At 41.7% G+C, this 18,751-nt stretch overlaps 1 protein-coding gene across 2 annotated transcripts in view; it reads left to right on the forward strand.

Moving 5' to 3' along the window:
• TMEM255A (transmembrane protein 255A) overlaps positions 1-18,751 on the forward strand; it is an 83,316-nt gene that overhangs the window by 9,342 nt on the left and 55,223 nt on the right. For both annotated transcript variants that reach the window (XM_007507132.3, XM_007507133.3), the window contains exon 2: positions 9,140-9,282. In XM_007507132.3, the coding sequence (XP_007507194.1) occupies positions 9,140-9,282 (143 nt within the window). The remainder of the gene's footprint in view (positions 1-9,139; positions 9,283-18,751) is intronic.

Below are 18,751 nucleotides of genomic sequence, written 5' to 3' on the forward strand. Positions count from 1 at the left end.
CACATCCCTTACAACATTTGTTTTCCTTTTCTGTCCTGTTAGCTAATCTGATAGGTGTGAGGTGGTACCTCTGAGTTATTGCAGTTTGCATTTCTCTCATCAGTAAGAGCATTTTTTCATATGATTATAGATAGTTTTTACTTCTTTAGAAAACTTCCCATTCATAACTTTAGACTATTTATCAGTTGGGGAGCCAACTTAGATTTTTAAAAAGAAGTATACCTGTATGACCCAGATTCCCAGCTCTGGGAAGAAGGGAGGGAGACAACATGAATCATATAACTTGGAAAACTTGTGTGTAAATTTGTTATTAAAAGAAAATTAATTATTATGAAAAACAAATTACATTTTAAAAAAGAAAGGCACAGGAGATGAATATAAGAATGTACATATCATGGCCCTGTAAAAATAGTGTCAAATACTAATGCTCAGAATGAGCTGAGGCTAGGGAGAGAAACTAAGGGCCACGAATTGGGTTTTGGAGCTCTTTTGAAAGAAAAAGGGGGCAGCTGGGTGGCGCAGTGGATTGAGGGTCAGACCCAGAGATGGAGGTTCTGGGTTCAAATGTGACCTCAGACACTTCCCAGCTGTGTGACCCTGAGCAAGTCACTTCACCCCCATTGCTTAGCCATTACCACTCTTCTGCCTTAGAACTAATACCCAGTATTGATTCTAAGATGGAAGGTAAGGGGAAAGAGAGAGAGAGAGAGAGAGAGAGAGAGAGAGAGAGAGAGAGAGAGAGAGAGAGAGAGAGAGAGAGAGAGAGAAAGAAAGTCATTTCACCCCCATTGCCTAGCCCTTACCACTCTTCAAGATGGAAGGTAAGGGTTTTTTATGAAAGAAAGAAAGAAAGAAAGAAAGAAAGAAAGAAAGAAAGAAAGAAAGAAAGAAAGAAAGAAAGAAAGAAAGAAAGAAAGAAAGAAAGAAAGAAAGAAAGAAAGAAAGAAAGAAAGAAAGAAAGAAGAAGGAAGGAAGGAAGGAAGGAAGGAAGGAAGGAAGGAAGGAAGGAAGGAAGGAAGGAAGGAAGGAAGGAAGGAAGGGAGAGAGAGAGAGAGAGAGAGAGAGAGAGAGAGAGAGAGAGAGAGAGAGAGAGAGAGAGAAAGAGAAAGAGGAGAATCAGGCTGAAACCTTTTCTTGGAGTGACTGGCATGGTGATTACTGATGACAGAGCTGCTCAATTATTTTGTGTGATTTCTCTGCCAAAGAGAACAATGTTTGTTCTGGAAATGATAGAACAGATATCAAAGATGAATAAGGCATAAGTAGGGGACCTCCTAGCTGCCCTTGATGAGTTCAAATCACTTAGCCCAAATGAACTCCATCCTCAGATCCCTGAAGGACCTGGCAGGTGTGATTACAGGTCTACCATCAGTCATAAGATCAGGGGAAAAGAGAGAGCTACCACAACTTTGGAGAGAGCAAATGCCCTAATTTTCAGAAAGCAAGAGAGAACATTTGACAAACTAGGCCAGTGAGCCGAACTCCTGTTCCTGGGGAGATTCTTGAATGGTTCATTAAGAGAATGGTTACTGTACATCTAGAAAGAGAAACAGTGATGACAATGGTTGACTTCATCATTCTGCATGAAGAATATGGAAATATATATTGTGTGGAAGTACACGTATAACTTATACAGTTTGCTGCCCCGGAGAGGTAGGTTTTTGTCTCAGAGGCAATAGGGAGCCACAGGAGATTTTTAAGGAGGAGGAAGGCTCAGTCAGACCTACACTTTAGAAAAGTCACTTTGGCAACTTAGTGGAGAATAGACTGGGGTGGGAAGAGACTGATTTGGGGAGACCAAGAATCTGGTTACTGCAGTTGTCTGATATGAGGAGGAGGCAGTGTCAAAAGAAAGAAAGGAGTATATTTGAGAGATGAGTGGGAAATGACAGGACTTGTCGACAGAGTGAATGAGAGTGAGGAGTCAAGGATGACATCAAGGTTTTGAGGCCAAGTGACTAGGAGGATGGTGAGGCCTTCCAAAGTATTAGGGAATTTTGGAAGGGATTTAGGGTAGGTACAAAAGATAATGAGTTCTTTGTCAGACATGTTGCTTTGAGGTGTCCATGACACATCTAGATTGTTTTGTTCCAAAGGTAGTTGGTGATGCAGGATTGGAGCTCAAGAGAGAGAGGTTAGGGCTAAATATATAGATCTGGACTCATCTACATAAAGATGATTATTGAACTTACAGGAACTAGTGAGATAGAATAGAGGTCAAGGAACAGAGAACTTAGGACAGAGCTTAGAGGGACACCCAGTTAGTGGAAGTGACTTGGAAGGAGATCCACAAAGGAGATCGAAAAGGATTGTAAGTCAGATAGGTAGGAGGAGAACTAGGAGAGTGGTATCCCAGAAATGTAGAGGGAAGAGAGAGTCCAAGGGGCTGAGAGGATGATCAGCATTTTAAAAATCTACATCTAGGTCAAGAAGAATGAGGATTTAGGAAAGGCTATGTTACATCTCATGCTTTTCTCCAGGAGAAGGAGTCAGAAGTGATTGTGTGGCCAAACTCAAGGAATCTAGTTTATGGCTCAGGGCTAATATGATAGGAGACCATTGGTGGCATACCCTGGTATCCGTGCTGTATAATTTCAATAGGAATAAATGTAAAGTCTTAAATTTGGGTCTAAAAAGACAATTTCCACTTGGGGACAGCATAATTAGACAGCAGTTCTTCAAAAAAAGATATGAGGGTCTGGTGATAGTTCCATTGGCTTGTTTTCTCCTCAGCCCTCAGCTTTTTCAGTTCTGAATGCCAAGATTTTAGAATGTTATTGTTATTGTTATGTAGAGTGAGTTTAGAGGCAGCCCAGGTGGTCAAGGACTATTAGCATGACTACATCTTATCTGGATCCTTTGAAGGAACTGAGTATGTTTAGACTTGGCGAGCATGCTAGCGGTCTTCAAGAATGTCTAGGTCAAGGACTGAATTAGGGAGGAGGAATTAGTTGATCTGCTTGACCCCAGAGGGGAAAACCAAGAGCAGGGGGTGGATGTTACAAAGAGACTGACTTCTGGAACTTCCTTAACAACTAGGCTGAACTAAAGTGGAATGGGCAGCATTGGAAGGTGGTAGTTTCCCTCTGCTTCGAGATGGCCACTAGTTGTGGATATTCTACAGGGCTTCCTTTTGTGTATGGTTTAGATTGCATGGTTGCTAAATTGCCTTCCAACTCTTATATTCTTTGATTCTGTAATTTGGGGGCCTGTTTTTTGGGGTTCTCTTATCAAAGATACCAGAGCAGTTTGCCATTTCCTCCTCCAGTTCATTTTGCAGATGAGGAAATTGAGGCAAACATGGTTAAATGACTTCACAAGGGCCACACATCTAGGAAGTGTCCAAGGCTGGAAGATAAATCATCCACTGTGCCCCTTGTCTGCCAATTTGGGGGCCACCGCAAAGAAAAAGAATCCCATGGTCATGGTTCCCCATGAAAGTTTCTTAAATCCCCCAGGAAATCTAACCCTGTGTCCATACAGAGTTGCAACTAGACAGGGGCCCTTTAAAAGAACACGTCTATGTCAGAGAATGTTTGGGGCTGGTTGCTATAGAAACAATTGAATGAGAATTCTACTTCTCCTAGGACCCACTTTGCTGCTGGTCAGTAGAGGGGAACCAGGGTAGAAGGAAAGACAAAACCTTAGCTGGTAGGAGACCTGGTGATCGTGGGGTAAAGAGTCTGGGAAAATCTTCACGAAGGAGTGTAATTATCTTGTAGGGTCATCATCTCCCCCTTCCCCTCTCCCACCACAGTATCTGTGGGAGACAAGAGAGGAGGAGGCCCAGAAAGCCAAGGGCACACAGCAACTGTGCTGGTAAGAGAGCTGGCAACTCCTCTCCTTTGCTGTCTGCTGGCCTTAGACTAAGAGAAGGTTCTATAATCACAGGAAGCTTAGGGCGATAGTCTCTGCATTGAAATCATAACTTAAACGTGTGGCTGCTACAGTCCTAGTTTTTACCATGTTAATTTTTGACCAGCTTGGGGTGGTGATAGCAGTGAGGGGAGTGGTGACAGAGCCATTGGCAGGGGCATAGATGGCGGCGATGGCAGAGAGAGGACTGGAGATGAGGTGGAAATGGTGATGGCTGGGAGGAGAGAAGCAGTCCTCCTGCAGAAGAAGATGGAATTCAGAGAAGAATCATTGAGCCAACCAAGCATTTACTACAATGACAAGAGTCTGGTGCTTTACAAACCTTGTCCTGGCTGTCTGGGTCATTATCCCTATTTTTCTTCTTTTTTTTAAACCCTTACCTTTTGTCTTGGAATTAATACTGTGTATTGGTTCCAAGGCAGAAGAGTGGTAAGGGCAAGGCAATCGTGGTTAAATGACTTGCCCAGGGTCACACAGCTGGGAAGTGTCTGAGGCTAGATTTGAACCTAGGACCTCCCATCTCTAGGCCTGACTCTCAATCCACTGAGCTACCCAGCTGCCCCCATCCCTATTTTTCCGATGAGGAAACTGGTAAAAAGGTTACTTGCCCAGAGTCACACAGCCACGAAGTGTCTCAGGTCAGATTTGAACTCAGAAAACTGTCCAGGAATTAGCTCAGTGTAAAGTATCATTGCATTCAGTATGGTGGAAAAAGTCTTTTTTGTTATGTTATAGTTCTTTACCTCTGGGTCAGGAGGACCTAAGTTTAAGTCCCATGTCTAATACATCCCAACTGGGTGACCCTGAGCAATTAAGTTCCTTTATTTCTGGATGCCCCGGGTAACTTTCTAAGGCCCTGAGTTATGGCTAGGAGTTTTTAACCTGGGACCCATGTACTTGTTTCTTTTTTACAAAGTGGTCTTTTGATGACTATTATAGTAGAAATGGTTTCTTTGGTAATTGTGTTTTATTTTACACAATTAAAAAGCTCATTCTGAACTCCATTTAAAATCACTCTAGACAATATAAAATATTTAGGAATATTTCCACACAAATAAAACTAGATCTATACAACTGGAAAAACATGAATTGCTCATGGGTAGGACAAGCTAATATAATACAAATGACAATCTTACCTAAATTAATTTACCTATTCAGTGCCATACCTATCAAACTACCAAAAAATGATTTTATAGAACTAGAAAAATAACAAAATTCATCTAGAAGAACAAAAGATCAAGAATATCAGAGGAACCAATGAAAAAAATGTGAAGGATGGGGGCCTAGCAGTACCAGATCTTAAATTGTACTACAAAGCAGTGATCATCAAAAAAATATGGTACTGCCCACAAAATAGAAGGGTAGATCAATGGAACAGACTAGGGGTAAATGACATCAGCAAACTAGTATTCAATAAACCCAAAGGTCCCAGCTTTGGGGATAAGAACTCATTATTTGAAAAAACTGCTTGGAAAATTGAAAAACAGTATGGCAAAAATTAGGTTTAGATCAGTATCTTACACTCTATACCAAGATAAGTTCAAAATGGGTATATGACTTAAACATAGAGTGATATAAATAAAACTAAGTGATTGTAGAATAGTTTACCTATCAGAAAACCAAACAAGAGATAGAAACCATTACAAGATGAATAATTTTTATTATATTAAATTGAAAAGTTGTTGTACAAACAAAACCAATGCAACCAAGATTAGAAGGGAAGCAACAAACTGGGAAATTTTTTTATAACAAATTTCTCTGATAAAGGTCCAGTTTCTCAAATATATAAAGAACTAAGGTCAAAATTATAAGAAATCAAGTCATTCCCCAATTGACAAATGGTCAAGGGATATGACTAGGCATTTTTCAGATGAAGAAATCAAAACTATCAATAATCATATGAGAAAATATTCTAAATTACTTCTAATTAGAGAAATGCAAATTAAAGCAACTCTGAGGTACTACCTCACACTTAGCAGATTGTCCAATATGACAGTAAGGGAAAATAATAAATATTGGAGGGGATGTGGCAAAATTGTGACACTAATGCACTGGTGGTAGAGTTGTGAATTGATCCAACCATTCTGGAAGGCAATTTGGATTTATACCCAAAGGGCTTTAAAAGATTTCCTGCCCTTTGATCTAGTCATAGCACCGCTGGGTTTATACCTCAAAGAGATAAAAATGGGAAAGGACCTGTTTGTACAAAAATATTTATTTTTTTTGAAAATTGTATTTAATTATATGATTTAGAATATTTTCCCATGGTTACAAGATTCTTGTTCTTTCCTCCCATATCTGACATGCAATTCCACTGGATTTAACATGTGTCATTGATCAAGACCTATTTCCATATTATTAATATTTGCACTAGGGTGACCTTTTAGAGCCCCAGTCATAGCCCCATCAACCCATGTGATCAAGCAGTTGTTTTTCTTCTGTGTTTTACAAGAATATTCATAGCTGTGCTCTTTGTGGTGGCCAAAAACTGGAAAGCGAGGGGATGCCCATCAATTGGGGAATGGCTGAACACACTGTGGTATATGATGGTGATGGAGTACTATTGTGCTGTCAAGAATGATGAACTGCTTGATTTTTATATAAATTGGAAGAACCTCCATGAACTGATGTGGAGTAAAATATACAGAACCAGAAAACATTGTACACAGTAATTGAAATATTGTGGGGTGATCAAATGTAATGAACTTCTCTACTAGCAGCAATGCAATGATCCAGGACAATCCTGGGGGATTTAAGAGGAAGAACACTATCCACATCCAAAGAAAGAATTGTGGGAGTAGGAATGCCAATGAAAACTTATGATTTATCTCTTGTTTACTTGGGTATAGGATTTGGGGGTTGATTTTAGAAGATGACTCTATTTCAAAAAATAAATAATATAAAAATGGGTTTTCAGTGACAATAACTCAGTGGAATTGCTTGTTAGCTCTGGGAGCAGGGAGGGAAGGGAGGGAGAGAACATGAATCATGAAACTGGGGAAAAATTTAAATTAAAAAAAGCTCATTCTGAAGTGTCTTCTCAAGGGATTCAAGGATAAAGGTTAGGCACCCCTGAAACAGGAGATTCTCTACAGGGAGCTCCGCCATTAATACAATGATGGGCCTGCCTGCCACACTTTGGCCACTGTGAGACCCAGTGGCTGGGGAGCCAGCCAACTTTGCAGAACACCCTCCCCATAAATGAATGTAGGGGAATTGGGTTTAACTTGGTTGACTACAGTTAACAATGGACTGCTCTTCCAGTGTGAGCCATCATCCAGGACAATGGCCACTTGGAAGTAGAGCAGGGTTTGCCAGACACTTGCTTAGTAGGTGTGACCTATGGCCCCAGCTAGGCCAGGATTACAAATGGATCTCCTGTTGTGATTAGTCCATGGGCTTGGGTAGGCTGTTACATGCCGAGTTCCAAACTGGGGAGGGGAGTTGCCTTTAATCATTTTCTGATGACTCACCCCAACCCTCCTCATCCTCCCCTTTCCAATACTTTGGAGGAGTGTGGGATAGTGGGTGAGGCAGCACTGGCCCAGAGTATAGAGCCAGGAAATTAGGCCTGGTTTAAGGAAGCCCCGAGTTCAAGTTTTGAGTCTAACACATATTGGCTCTGTGTTCCTGGGCAAGTCATTTAACCTCAGTGACCCCTGACAACTCTGAGACTGTATATTACAGATGAGGTTTCTTGAGGGAAAGAAGGGAGAAGTGAATTTCCATACTGAGAGTTCTTCAGACCTCACTCACTTCAGACCTTTCTCACCCTCTCCCGAATTAAAAAAAGGGAGAGCAGGCGAGCTGTAGCAATAGCAAAACCTTGTCTCTGTTCTTAATTCTGACTCCTGAGGGAGAAGAGTTGTCAGAAAGACATCCTGCATTCCATGACAAGCACAAATCCAGGCTTCCAGATGGCTGGGCCCTGGACATTTGCAAGGACTTTGGGGCCTAGGGGAGGTACAGCTTCCTGTAGCTGCTGTCAACAAAGCCACTCTGGATGCCTTGGCTATTGCATAATTCTATCAGTTTCTTTTCCATGAGGATCCAAAAGCACTTTCCTCCCAACAGCCTGGGGGAGGACGGGAAATGCTCTGGAGCAGCTCTTAGTATTGCCCTGCTTTTCCAGCAGAGACCCAGAAAACATAGCTGACTTGTCTAGGGAGAAAGAAAGCTTCCAGAACCCGGCCTTCCACCTTACTTGTAAGTCTGGGCTCTTCTGTAAAACTCATGAAGTCTCCTTTGGATTGGGGGCATGAAGCAGAGCCTCCCAGACCACAGGGAGCTAGGCCTGTTGACAGCCAAACTGCCCAGGGTTCAAAATTAGTGTGGCACCTCCCCACCAGATGAGGTCTGGGCCCTCTGCGCCTGATTTGGGCCTCGATATTGACTGATCAGAGCATTAAAGCTAGAAGGGCCCTCAGAGTCATCTAGTCCCATTCCCTTGTTTTACAGAGGGGCAAACTAAGGCTCAGGGGAAGTGACTTGCCTAGAGTTGTACTAGTAAGAAGTGACAGAGCTGGGATTTGAACCTGTCTTCATAGCCAGCGATCCTTGTACCATGACCACTCTGCTTCCCTGAATCTATGGAGTCAGGGGAGAAGTGGTGGTAATTTTCATATTGGTGATGGGGATACAAAGCAAAAGCTATCCCTGTCCACTAGGAGCCTCCATTCTATGGAGGCTATTTCTACATAGGTAAACCAGGTGATTTTGGAGGGGAGGCCCTCCCGCTAGTCCAGACTTGTGGGGCTCAAACTGAGCCACATCCAAAGAAAGGGTTCGGGATCACTGAGGGTCTCCTTCCAGCCTGACCGCACTCGTGTTTTCAAAAGCTGCCAGATCGAAGCTTTGTTTCTGGTGTGTGCCATAAAGCAGAAGCACTTCTTGGTGCCTCTCTGTGAATATGGATTCCGGTTGAAGAGTCCCAGTCCTTGGAGGTGAAAAGGAGCCAAGGCCCCACGTTGGAAGGGGAGCTCCCTTTCCCTTTGTCTGGTCTGGTCCCTCTCTTCAGTCTCAGAGGAATTACAATGGGAGGCCATATCTTTGGAAGTAAAGACACTATAGAGACCCAAGCTAGTGATAAAAACATGTACACGTTTAGAATTGGGGCATTCTGGGCCTACAGTTTATACTGTCACTTTGCCAGGTGACAGATAGAAGGTGGTCTTGATCAGATCTACAGCCTGTTCTTAGGAGGCACACCAGCCCTCCCTGGATGATGGGAAACGAACAAAGTTTTTTTTCTGTGTCTCCTTAGGTACCTTCAACCGAAGGAAACGGAATTCCCTCTACGTCACTGTGACGCTGCTCATCGTGTCAGTGCTGATCCTGACTGTGGGTCTGGCTGCCACCACCAGGACCCAGAATGTCACCGTTGGAGGGTACTACCCTGGAGTTATTGTAAGTACATAGTTTAAAGCTCTCTTCTTACTCATTGGCTGTGGGGTTTCATGTCCTACATGACAGTTTTCTTTTGGGTACAGACACAGAAAGCCCTTTAGATACATTTAATAGATAGAGAAACTGAGGCCTACAGAGAGGACATGACCTACCACAAATCAGACAGCAAGTTGAAACAGCTGGATTAAAAATTCTTTAGGGATAGGTAGGTGACTCAGTGGATAGACAGTCCGGCCTTGAGATGGGAGGACCTGCCCCCAGGATCTGGCCCCAGACACTCCCTAGCGGTGTGACCCTGGGCAAGTCACAAACCCAAGTGCCTAGCCCTTACTGCTCTTCTGCCTTAGATCCAATACTTAGTAATGATTCCAAGACAAAAAGTAAGGGTTTAAAAAGAAAAAAAGTTCTTTATCAGTTCCAAGGCAGCAGGGCAGTACAGGTTAGGCAATCATGGTTAAATGACTTGCCCAGGGTCACACAGCTAGGAAGTGTCTGAGGCCAGATCCTGGGGGCAGGACCTCCTGTCTTGTAAGATGAGAGTGTCTTCCAAGAATGTCCTATTTTCTGCAGTGTAGAGTGAGTAACCTTAGTTCTAGGCATGCTGAAGTCAAAGGGGATTGGCTTGGTTATTGTAGATGGAAGACTTCTATTGGTTTGAATCATTTCACCTCCAAAAGGGGGGGAAATGAGATTTCTATGGGCTCTCGAAAGCTGGTCCCCATGGCCTGACAGGCAAGGGTAGGGCTGAATAAGAAAAAAGGAAACCAATCCAAGTTGAGTGTCCTGGACCTAGTAAACAGGAATCCAGCCTGGCCTAGCAAATGGAATTAGGAAGATTGGGGTCCACATATACCACCTCTTAGAGCCTCAGTTTTCTCATCCATGAAATGGGAATAATACTTTCAATGCAAACCTCATTTTGAGAGGTGTAAAGGTTAAAATATTAAAGGTTGGACTAAATGTATGAGAAATGTGGTTACCAAAATTAATTACTCAAGTCAGAATGACTTTTATGGTAGTTTATTAACAAAATAGAAATAGTCAATGTAAGGAAAAAGGGAGAGAGAGATAGATAATTACTCCAGCCTGGTCCGAACCAGGCAGGGCTTCAGAGGCCCCAGCAAAGGGGGGCCCAGAGGTAAATTAAACAAGGGTTCTAGCTACAAGGCCTCCTCCAAGACAAAGGGCCTCTCTGGAGGCTAGTAGCTACAGAAAAGCCAAGAAACAGAGTCAATCTTTTCACTTACCCAGGTGGCAGTCCTAAGGGAAGATCCAAGAGCAGTCTGAGGTCCAAAGTTGGAGCTCTTCCAAGGCCAAGTTCAAAGGAGAAAAAGTTGGTCACAGGAAGTTATCACCATTTTTAATGACAGTACTTTGCATCACTTCCTGTGCCTTCCTTCCACTTTTACATGGGCCAATTGCAGCTTTAGCTTTGCTTCAGACTGCCCAGGGGAAGTCAGTCGTTTTTGATTTGTCACTTACTAGCATTCATGGGTCATAGACCTCCCCCCACTTAAGGATTAAGGGGGAGTGTATATATTCCTGGTGGCTGAAATCTAAAAAATGGGCAGTGGAGAGTTAATCTCATCTTCACAATCCCCTCTGTGATCATTTGGGAGACTAGTCTCCCTAATTGAACATTTAGCATAATCAGCTTATACCTCTAAAAATCTTCTAACTACAGGTATATACAAAATTGTGCCTTCTAAGAGGAAACTACAATAGTTAGAGATAAGAGGGAAATAGAAGAGAGAGAGAGAGAGAGAGAGAGAGAGAGAGAGAGAGAGAGAGAGAGAGAGAGAGAGAGAGAGAGAGAGAGAGAGAGAGAGAGAGCAAAACCAATGTTTTGCTAGGCACATTGACAAAAAACAATTAGGGGCAGTCCCCTTTGACTTAAGAGTACATTCAAAATAAATGTGTTCAACCCCCTTCAGTTCAATCACGTGTACCCCAAAGTTCATTCTGGATTTTCTGATGCACATTTTTTCTCCAAACAGTTCATTTTTCTGGATTTGAGGAGTTAGCAAGCTTCTTTTCCTGAAATTTTTCTCAAACAAAATTTTAAATCTTGGATTTTTATGAAAATACAATCCCTCTTGAAGAGGGTGTTGATCAACACCCAGGTTAGCTCAGGATACATGGTTGAGTTATGGGGTGTATGAGAAAATTATCAAAAGAAAAACCAAAAGCATAAAAAGAAAAACAAATAGAAGAAAAAAATTGAACTTTTTGGAGAAAAAAAATTCAAAATTAGAATCAAAATATCAAAAATCTATGTATATAAAAATTTCTGAATTAAACAAGAGTAAATTCATAACACACCATTGTATTAGGGTCCAATCAAAGCAGTTTCTGTCCCACAGTTGGTAGGACAAAATACAGCAATATCGCACTTACCCATTATCAGCCAGGACTACAGGAAGCTGCCAAACTATAAGAGAGAAAAAAGGACTAGATTTTTGTGTAAAAGGGAAGTGTCATTCCCTGGTCTGATTTTACCTTCACTTTCAGGGATAGGGGGAGCCAGGATGATAGCCAAACTATGGTACTTGTCCAAATTTGGGACGGGGAAGGTCTGTGTCTGATGTATGTCAAACAACCACAACCTCAAACCTCAAACAAGTCCTCTGTCTTGGCACAGATTCTCATCAATCCCACCAGGATTGGTTTGGTCTCCTTGACCTTGTGCTTGAAGGCACTATGCAGATTGCTCTTTGTGCTCTCCTTGGCACTGCATTGGTTCTTTTGTTCCCTTCTCCTGGAATCAGACACAATCATTAATCACAGTACCATAACATTTATCAATAAATGGCAGGTTTCCATAGTCTAAAGCTTTTGGGTATGCATTACTATTAGAGCAAATGTATATTTTAAACTTATATTACTGCAAAATCAAAAAAGATTACTATTGATTATATGTACTTTGAGTAAAAGAGATAAGAAAGAGGGGAAGGAAAAATTCAAATATTCTATTAAAATAAAAAGAAAAGCAATAATAAAATAAAGTTTAGGAATTCACTGTTCCCAAAAACAGTATCCACTTGTCTATGGACTTTTATCTCCAATGCCTGTGACAGGATTTGGTCAATCATTTTCAATAGGGTACTCTTTTTACATGTAAGCAATGAATCCAAGAGTCCTTTTCTCCAATTTTTATAGCCGTTGGAGTGGTTAACGATAGTTGATACGATCCTTCCCAGGAAGGCTGAGTTGCTCCAGTACACTGGAAGTTCTTTATGTACACCTTGCCTCCTGGGTTCAGGTCATGAAGTGAAAAGTCTATAGGTTCTGCTTGTACTGTAGCTCCAGATTCACGGAGTTAATACAATTTGTTCTGCAATTCCTGTATATAGGAAGCAATAGAAGTATCTCCCTCTAATAGTGATGTATATGTAGGAGAAAAAGGCTTAGCCTGTATAGAGGGATGTCCAAAAAGCATCGCAAATGGTAAGATGTGTAGATCTTCCCCTGAGCCTGCTTCTAAGATAAAATAGGGCCAGAGGAGAATTTCAGGCCATTTTAAATGTGTCTCAGTGCACAATTTGCCAATCATATTTTAAGTTCTCTGTTCATTCTTTCAACTTGGTCTGAGCTCTGGAAATGATATAGTACATGGAATTTGGGAGTTATCTGCAAATAAGAATATACCTGAGATAAAATTGAACTGGTAAAATGAGTTACCCTGTCTGAATCAATACGTGCAGGCAGGCCAAAGCAAGGAATAATAGTAATTTAAAAGCACATTGGCAACAAAAGCTGCTATGGCTTGGGCAGTAGGAAATGCTTCTAGTCATATGGTCAGTTGATCTATTATGACTAGACAAAATTTATACTGTCCAGCCTTTGGCATAGTTATGAAATCAATTTGTAGGTGCTCAACAGGTGTGTAAGCCAAAGGATGTCTACCAAATGCTTTGCCAAGAAAAACATGTTGGTTATATGCTTGGCAGGTGGGGCAAGCTGTATACACTTTAGGGGCTATAGTAGTTATAGCAGGGGCTATCCATACTCTTAACAAAGTCTATAGTGCCCTGGATACCAAAGTAATCGTTTTTATGCACGGATTGGCAAATTTGTTGATAAAAACTTCTAGGGAACAGGGATTTTCCTTCAAATGACGCTTATACTCCATTAATTTGTTTTTCTTTAAATTTTTGCTTCCATTTCTCCACTTGATTTTCATTATAGGAAAGTGATAAATTTAAGTCATCAGTGATTGTTAATGTTAAAATTAATTCAAGCCCTTCTATGGCTTCTAGCTTTGTAGTGGTATCTGCCTGGTCATTTTCCCTAGAGATGGGGTCAGTGCCACCTGTATGGGCAGAGAAATGAACTACAGCTAGGGCTTTGGGTAGCTAGAGAGCAGAAAGAACTTCATTAATAATTTTTGCATTAGGTATAGATTTTCTAGCTGAGGTTAAAAATCCTCTCTGAAGCCATAACATACCCACTGAATGACAAATTCCAAATGTGTACCTAGAGTCCCTATAAATTGTTGCTTTTTATCTTTGGCCATTATACAGGGATGTTTTGGGGCTATAAGTTCTGCACCTTGAGCACTTATATTTGAGTGCAGTGAAGCTGACCACACAGTGGCAAATTCTGTAACTACTGCAACTCCAGTGTAACATATGCCATCTCTCATGAAAGAAGAACCATCAGTGAATAAGACTAGATCTGGGTTGTCTAAAGGAGTGTCCAGGAGAATATCTCAAGGCTTTTCAGCCATGGACACTAGTGTTTCACAACTGTGTAACAGTTCTCCCCAAACTGGTAAATCAGGAAGCAAGGTAGCAGTGTTAAGAGTTCTGCAGCATTTTTAAATGATATTCTCATTGCCCAACAAGGTTACATCATATCTTGTGAGTCTTTGATCTGAAAATGCCTGTTCTATGCCTTAGCAACAATGCTTATACTTCATGTGGGCACATAATTGTTAATGGGCATCCCAATACTAGATCAGCAGCTTTTGTTACTAATAAAGCTGTGGCAGCTACACCTCTAAGGCATGGTAGTGCTCCTGAAGCTACTGGATCCAGCTGGGCCAAATAATAAGCAACCAGACATTGAACCAGTCCCAAAGTTTGGGTTAAAACACCTGAAGCCACTCCTCTCAGCCCATGTACATACAAAGTAAAAGGGTTTTTTTGTTGTTCTTTTTTACCATCTGGGATGCCTAGAGCAGGGGCAGACAGGATATCCTGTTTTAGATTTGACAGAGCTGATAGATGTTCAGGCTCTAATCTAAGCAGTTCAGAGACTGAATCTTTTGTTAGTGCTATAAGGGGCTTAGTAATTTCCCCATAGCAAGAGATCCATTTTCTATAAAACCCTGTTGCTCCTAAAATTGCTCTCAACTGTTTCTTAGTGGTGGGAGCATTCCATTTTTGAATATTTTCAGTGCACTTACGAGAAATAGAACGGGCACCAGCAGTTAAAATGAACCCTAAATATTTCACTTTGGGGAGAAACTACTGAACCTTTGCCTTTGAGACCTTGTGACCTCTTTTATGTAATTCTAAAAGAACATGTTTGCTATCTTCTTGTCATGCTGTGGCATTTTGTGAGGTCAAGAGCAAATCGTCCACATATTTAAAAAATTTGTGCAAACAGGGTACGGCTTTACACATACCCTTGTGGCAAATTACACCAGGTCCACTGAGAACCTTTCCAGGTAAAAGCAGCTATATTCCTCAAATCTTCAGGTATCGAAAAAAAGGCTGAGAAAAAGTTCACTACAGTAAAGTGGCTGTATTGGGAATAGAGGAAATTATTGTGTTTGGGTTTGCAACCAGAGGATGTCTTTTTATGAAATGATTATTTACAGCCTTTAAACCTTGGACGAATCGATATATGGCTTTTCTATATGGGCCTAATTTTGGCTTTATAACAGGTAAAATAGGTGTATTATATTCTGATTTACATGGAATTGTTATTCCTTGTTCAATGAATTTATTACTGGAGTGATTCTCTCAATTGCCTCTTTTGATAAGGGATACTGATGAATGGAGGGAGCTGGCCCACCTCTTATCTTAATTTTAATACAAAAAGCTGAATTAAGTAGGCCTACATTGGAAGAAGTTGTATCCCAAAGAGACTCAGGCATATCAGCTGGTATTTCAAAGGTGGGAGCCTCTTCCACCTCCTGGCTCTCTGGGAGAAGTACAGGGAGAAAATTTAAATATTCCTCAGGTAATTCTAATGACATAGAGCTGTCTGGAGCACAAGTTATTGTGGTTTTAAGTTTACATAACAGATCTTTTCCCAGCAGATTTGTGGGGGATCCAGACATTAAAAGAAAAAAATGTTCTACAGTTAGGGGTCCCACACATATCATGTGAAGAGAAAGTTTTGGGACCTTTTGAGGTGTTCCTGATATACCTACTACATTTAGAGAGTCAATAGAGTTACATTTTGCATCTGGTTACTCACCAGGACTTATCTGGATGCTCCAATATTGAAGAGGCAATCATAATACAAGTTTCCCACTTTTGGGGTTACATGGGGTTCATTACTGTGGGGGGGGGAGTATAGGGATAATTGACATTAAAACATTAGGATCTGGAAAATCAAAGATTTCACTTTTTTTGTCCAAGGCCCTTACCCCTCTCCCCCGCCCCCCATTGCACCTTCATAAAGATCCTTCGGCATTCTTCTGGGATCCCTTATGCCAAGGGGGATTTTCACCCTGGGTATAGTGTGGACGAGCTCCACTTTTATATATTGTTGTTGGGCATTTTGTTGTGTATTATCATTTGTCTCATTTGGAGCATTGTCATTATTCTGATTGCCATTATGATTCCTATAGTTATTATTTCTAAAGTTGTTATTATTCCTTTTTTCCTGTAGCTACTTCCTACAGACCATCATTACATGGCCTCTTTTTCCACAGTAAAGACACATTAATGATTGATTTGTGGATTCCTGCAAAGTGGCTATGGCCACTCCTTGATTTCCCAGTTTTTCTTTTAAAATTTTATTTTCTTTTTTTAAGGTCTCCATCGATTCATTGTTTACCTCATGTTTTTGTGCATGCATGGCCCTTAAAAATGTAGACTGCTACCCTCCTCAATTCCTCAAGATCCATAGAGTTCCAATTCAGGCAGATAGTCTTAAAGTAGTCTTTGTCCACTGTACAACAATTCTCAATGAATTGTCTATGTATTTATCTAATATCCCTTTCTTGGATAAGTTCAGTTCTATATATCTGTTTCCCAGCTCAATAAGTCTGTCCATAAACTTGGAGGGATTTTCATTGATTTTTTGTTTGGCCCTTTCAAATTTTGACCATGTATCAGGCCTATTGGAGCAAGCTCTCATGACCTGTCAATAATGCTTCTCTGGCCTCGCATATTTCTGTGTAATCTGCCTCAATATTGGGGTTCCATTTGGGGTCTTGAGTCAGCCAATGAGTTGCTCTCCTACTTTGCTCCTGATTAGCAAGAGAGATGATTTTATTTTTCTCTCTGTCCAAGACAAAGGACCTCTCTGGAGGCTAATACCTCCAGAAAAGCCAGGAAAAGAAGCCAGTCTTTTCACTCACCCAGGTGGCAGTCCTAAGGGAAGATCCAAGAGTAGTCTGAGGTCCAACGTTGGAGCTCCTTCAAGGCCAAGTTCAAAGGAGAAAAAGCTGGTCACGGGAAGTTACCACCATTTTAAAAGACAGTTCTTTGCATCACTTCCTGTGCCTTCCTTCCACTTTTACATGGACCAATTGCAGCTTTATCTTTGCTTCAGACTGCCCAGGGGGCAGTCAGTCGTTTTTGATTTGTCACTCACTAGCACACATGGGTCACCGACCTCCCCCCTTAATCCTTAAGTGGGGTGTATACATTCCTGGTGGCTAAAATCTAAAAAATGGACAGTGGAGAGTTAATCGCATCTTCACAGAGGCTGCTCTCCAAGACTTCAAGGTGCAGAACAGAAGCAGATTTGCTTTAGTAAAGGGAGTTTCCTCACCTGGGATAGGTTTTTTTCCTTTCTTCTTTGGATCTAGACTTATAATTCTACCAGTGTAAGGAACTCTCCTTGAGGAAACTGTCCACTAATGCAGATAGCCACCTTCTTGGTCATTTCTAGTCTGAGAGAAGGCTTAGTGCCTGAAGCATGAAATTCTATAGGGATTTGTCCAGGGTCAAAGAGCCAGGATATATCAGAGGAAGGATTGAACTCAGGCCTCTTGGGCCCCTCTGAACTTAGGTATCATGGAGCTCCTTATAGCTATTGGACTTACCAGACCCAGAAAATGAAAGCAAAGCCTACCTTGCAGGGCTGTTGGCCTTCTTATCTCTTAGAAGCCCCTGGCCCACCAAGGGCTTCCCAGCATGAGATTTCTCCTCTTCCTTCTCATTTCAGCCTTTCAGGACTGTTGGCCAGAAATTGCCTGGGCCAGGGTATTTGCTGTCCACTGCTGCCTTCAGTTGGTATTCTCTCCTGACTACTGCTCTGCTTAGCACCAGAGATGCTAGTAAAAGAAACTGAGGCACTCTCATTGGCTGCCTTATAGGCATTGATCTTATTTATGTGCAGGCAGACTCCTCCCAAACCCTAGAGGGAGCCTTCCTGCTTCCAGAATTTTAGCAGTATTGAGCTTTGAGCCAAAAGGGGTCTCTGAGATCATTTTGGCTTCTCTCCTTATTTTATAGGGTTGGAAAGCGAATGGCTCTGTGTATAGAATGCCGGGCCTGGAGTCAGGAAGACTCACCTTCCTGAGTTTGGTCTGGCCACATATACTAACTAGCTGTGTAATGGACCCTAGGCAAATCATTTACTCCTGTTTGCCTCAGTTTCCTCATCTATCAAAGGAGCTGGAGAAGGAAATAAATGGCAAACCACTCCAGTATGTCTACCAAGAAAACTCCAAGTGAGATCACAGAGTTGTGCTCATCTGGAAAATGACTGAACAACAGGGAAACTGAGGCCTAGGAAAGTGAAAGGACTTGATTTGAGTTCCTAGAGCTAATAAATGGCAGAAACAGGATACCCCCCAAACTCTGGGACTCAACACCTTCCCACTACATCATGAAGCTCCACCAAACAACTATTTAGTCTTTAATGGTGTGCTGTCTTCTGTTTGTTGATTTTCTCTTAGTCACTCCCTGACTCAACTGACATTTGGCAAGTTTCTGGATAAATAAGATGTGAGGGAAGTAATCAGACTCTTGGGAAACTCCTCCACACCAGGAAAGCTGGTGGTGCCACACCCATCCTAGGCACACAGCATTATGGGGGATCAGCACCCTCAGAGAGCATCTAGTCTAAGCCTCTCCTTTTACAGAAGGGGAAACTGAGGCTTCACTGTATTAAATGACTTGCCCAGGGTCACACTTAGAACCCCAGGTCTATAACTGGCCAAGTCCTCAAAGGCTATTGAATCCAACTCCCTCATTTCACAGAAGAAGAAGTGGAAGACCACAGAAGTGCAATGAGCTCTCCAATGTAACCCAGATGGTAAGTGATGAATGTGAGT

Source organism: Monodelphis domestica, chromosome X (assembly GCF_027887165.1).
Source record: "Monodelphis domestica isolate mMonDom1 chromosome X, mMonDom1.pri, whole genome shotgun sequence".
NCBI lineage: Eukaryota > Metazoa > Chordata > Mammalia > Didelphimorphia > Didelphidae > Monodelphis > Monodelphis domestica.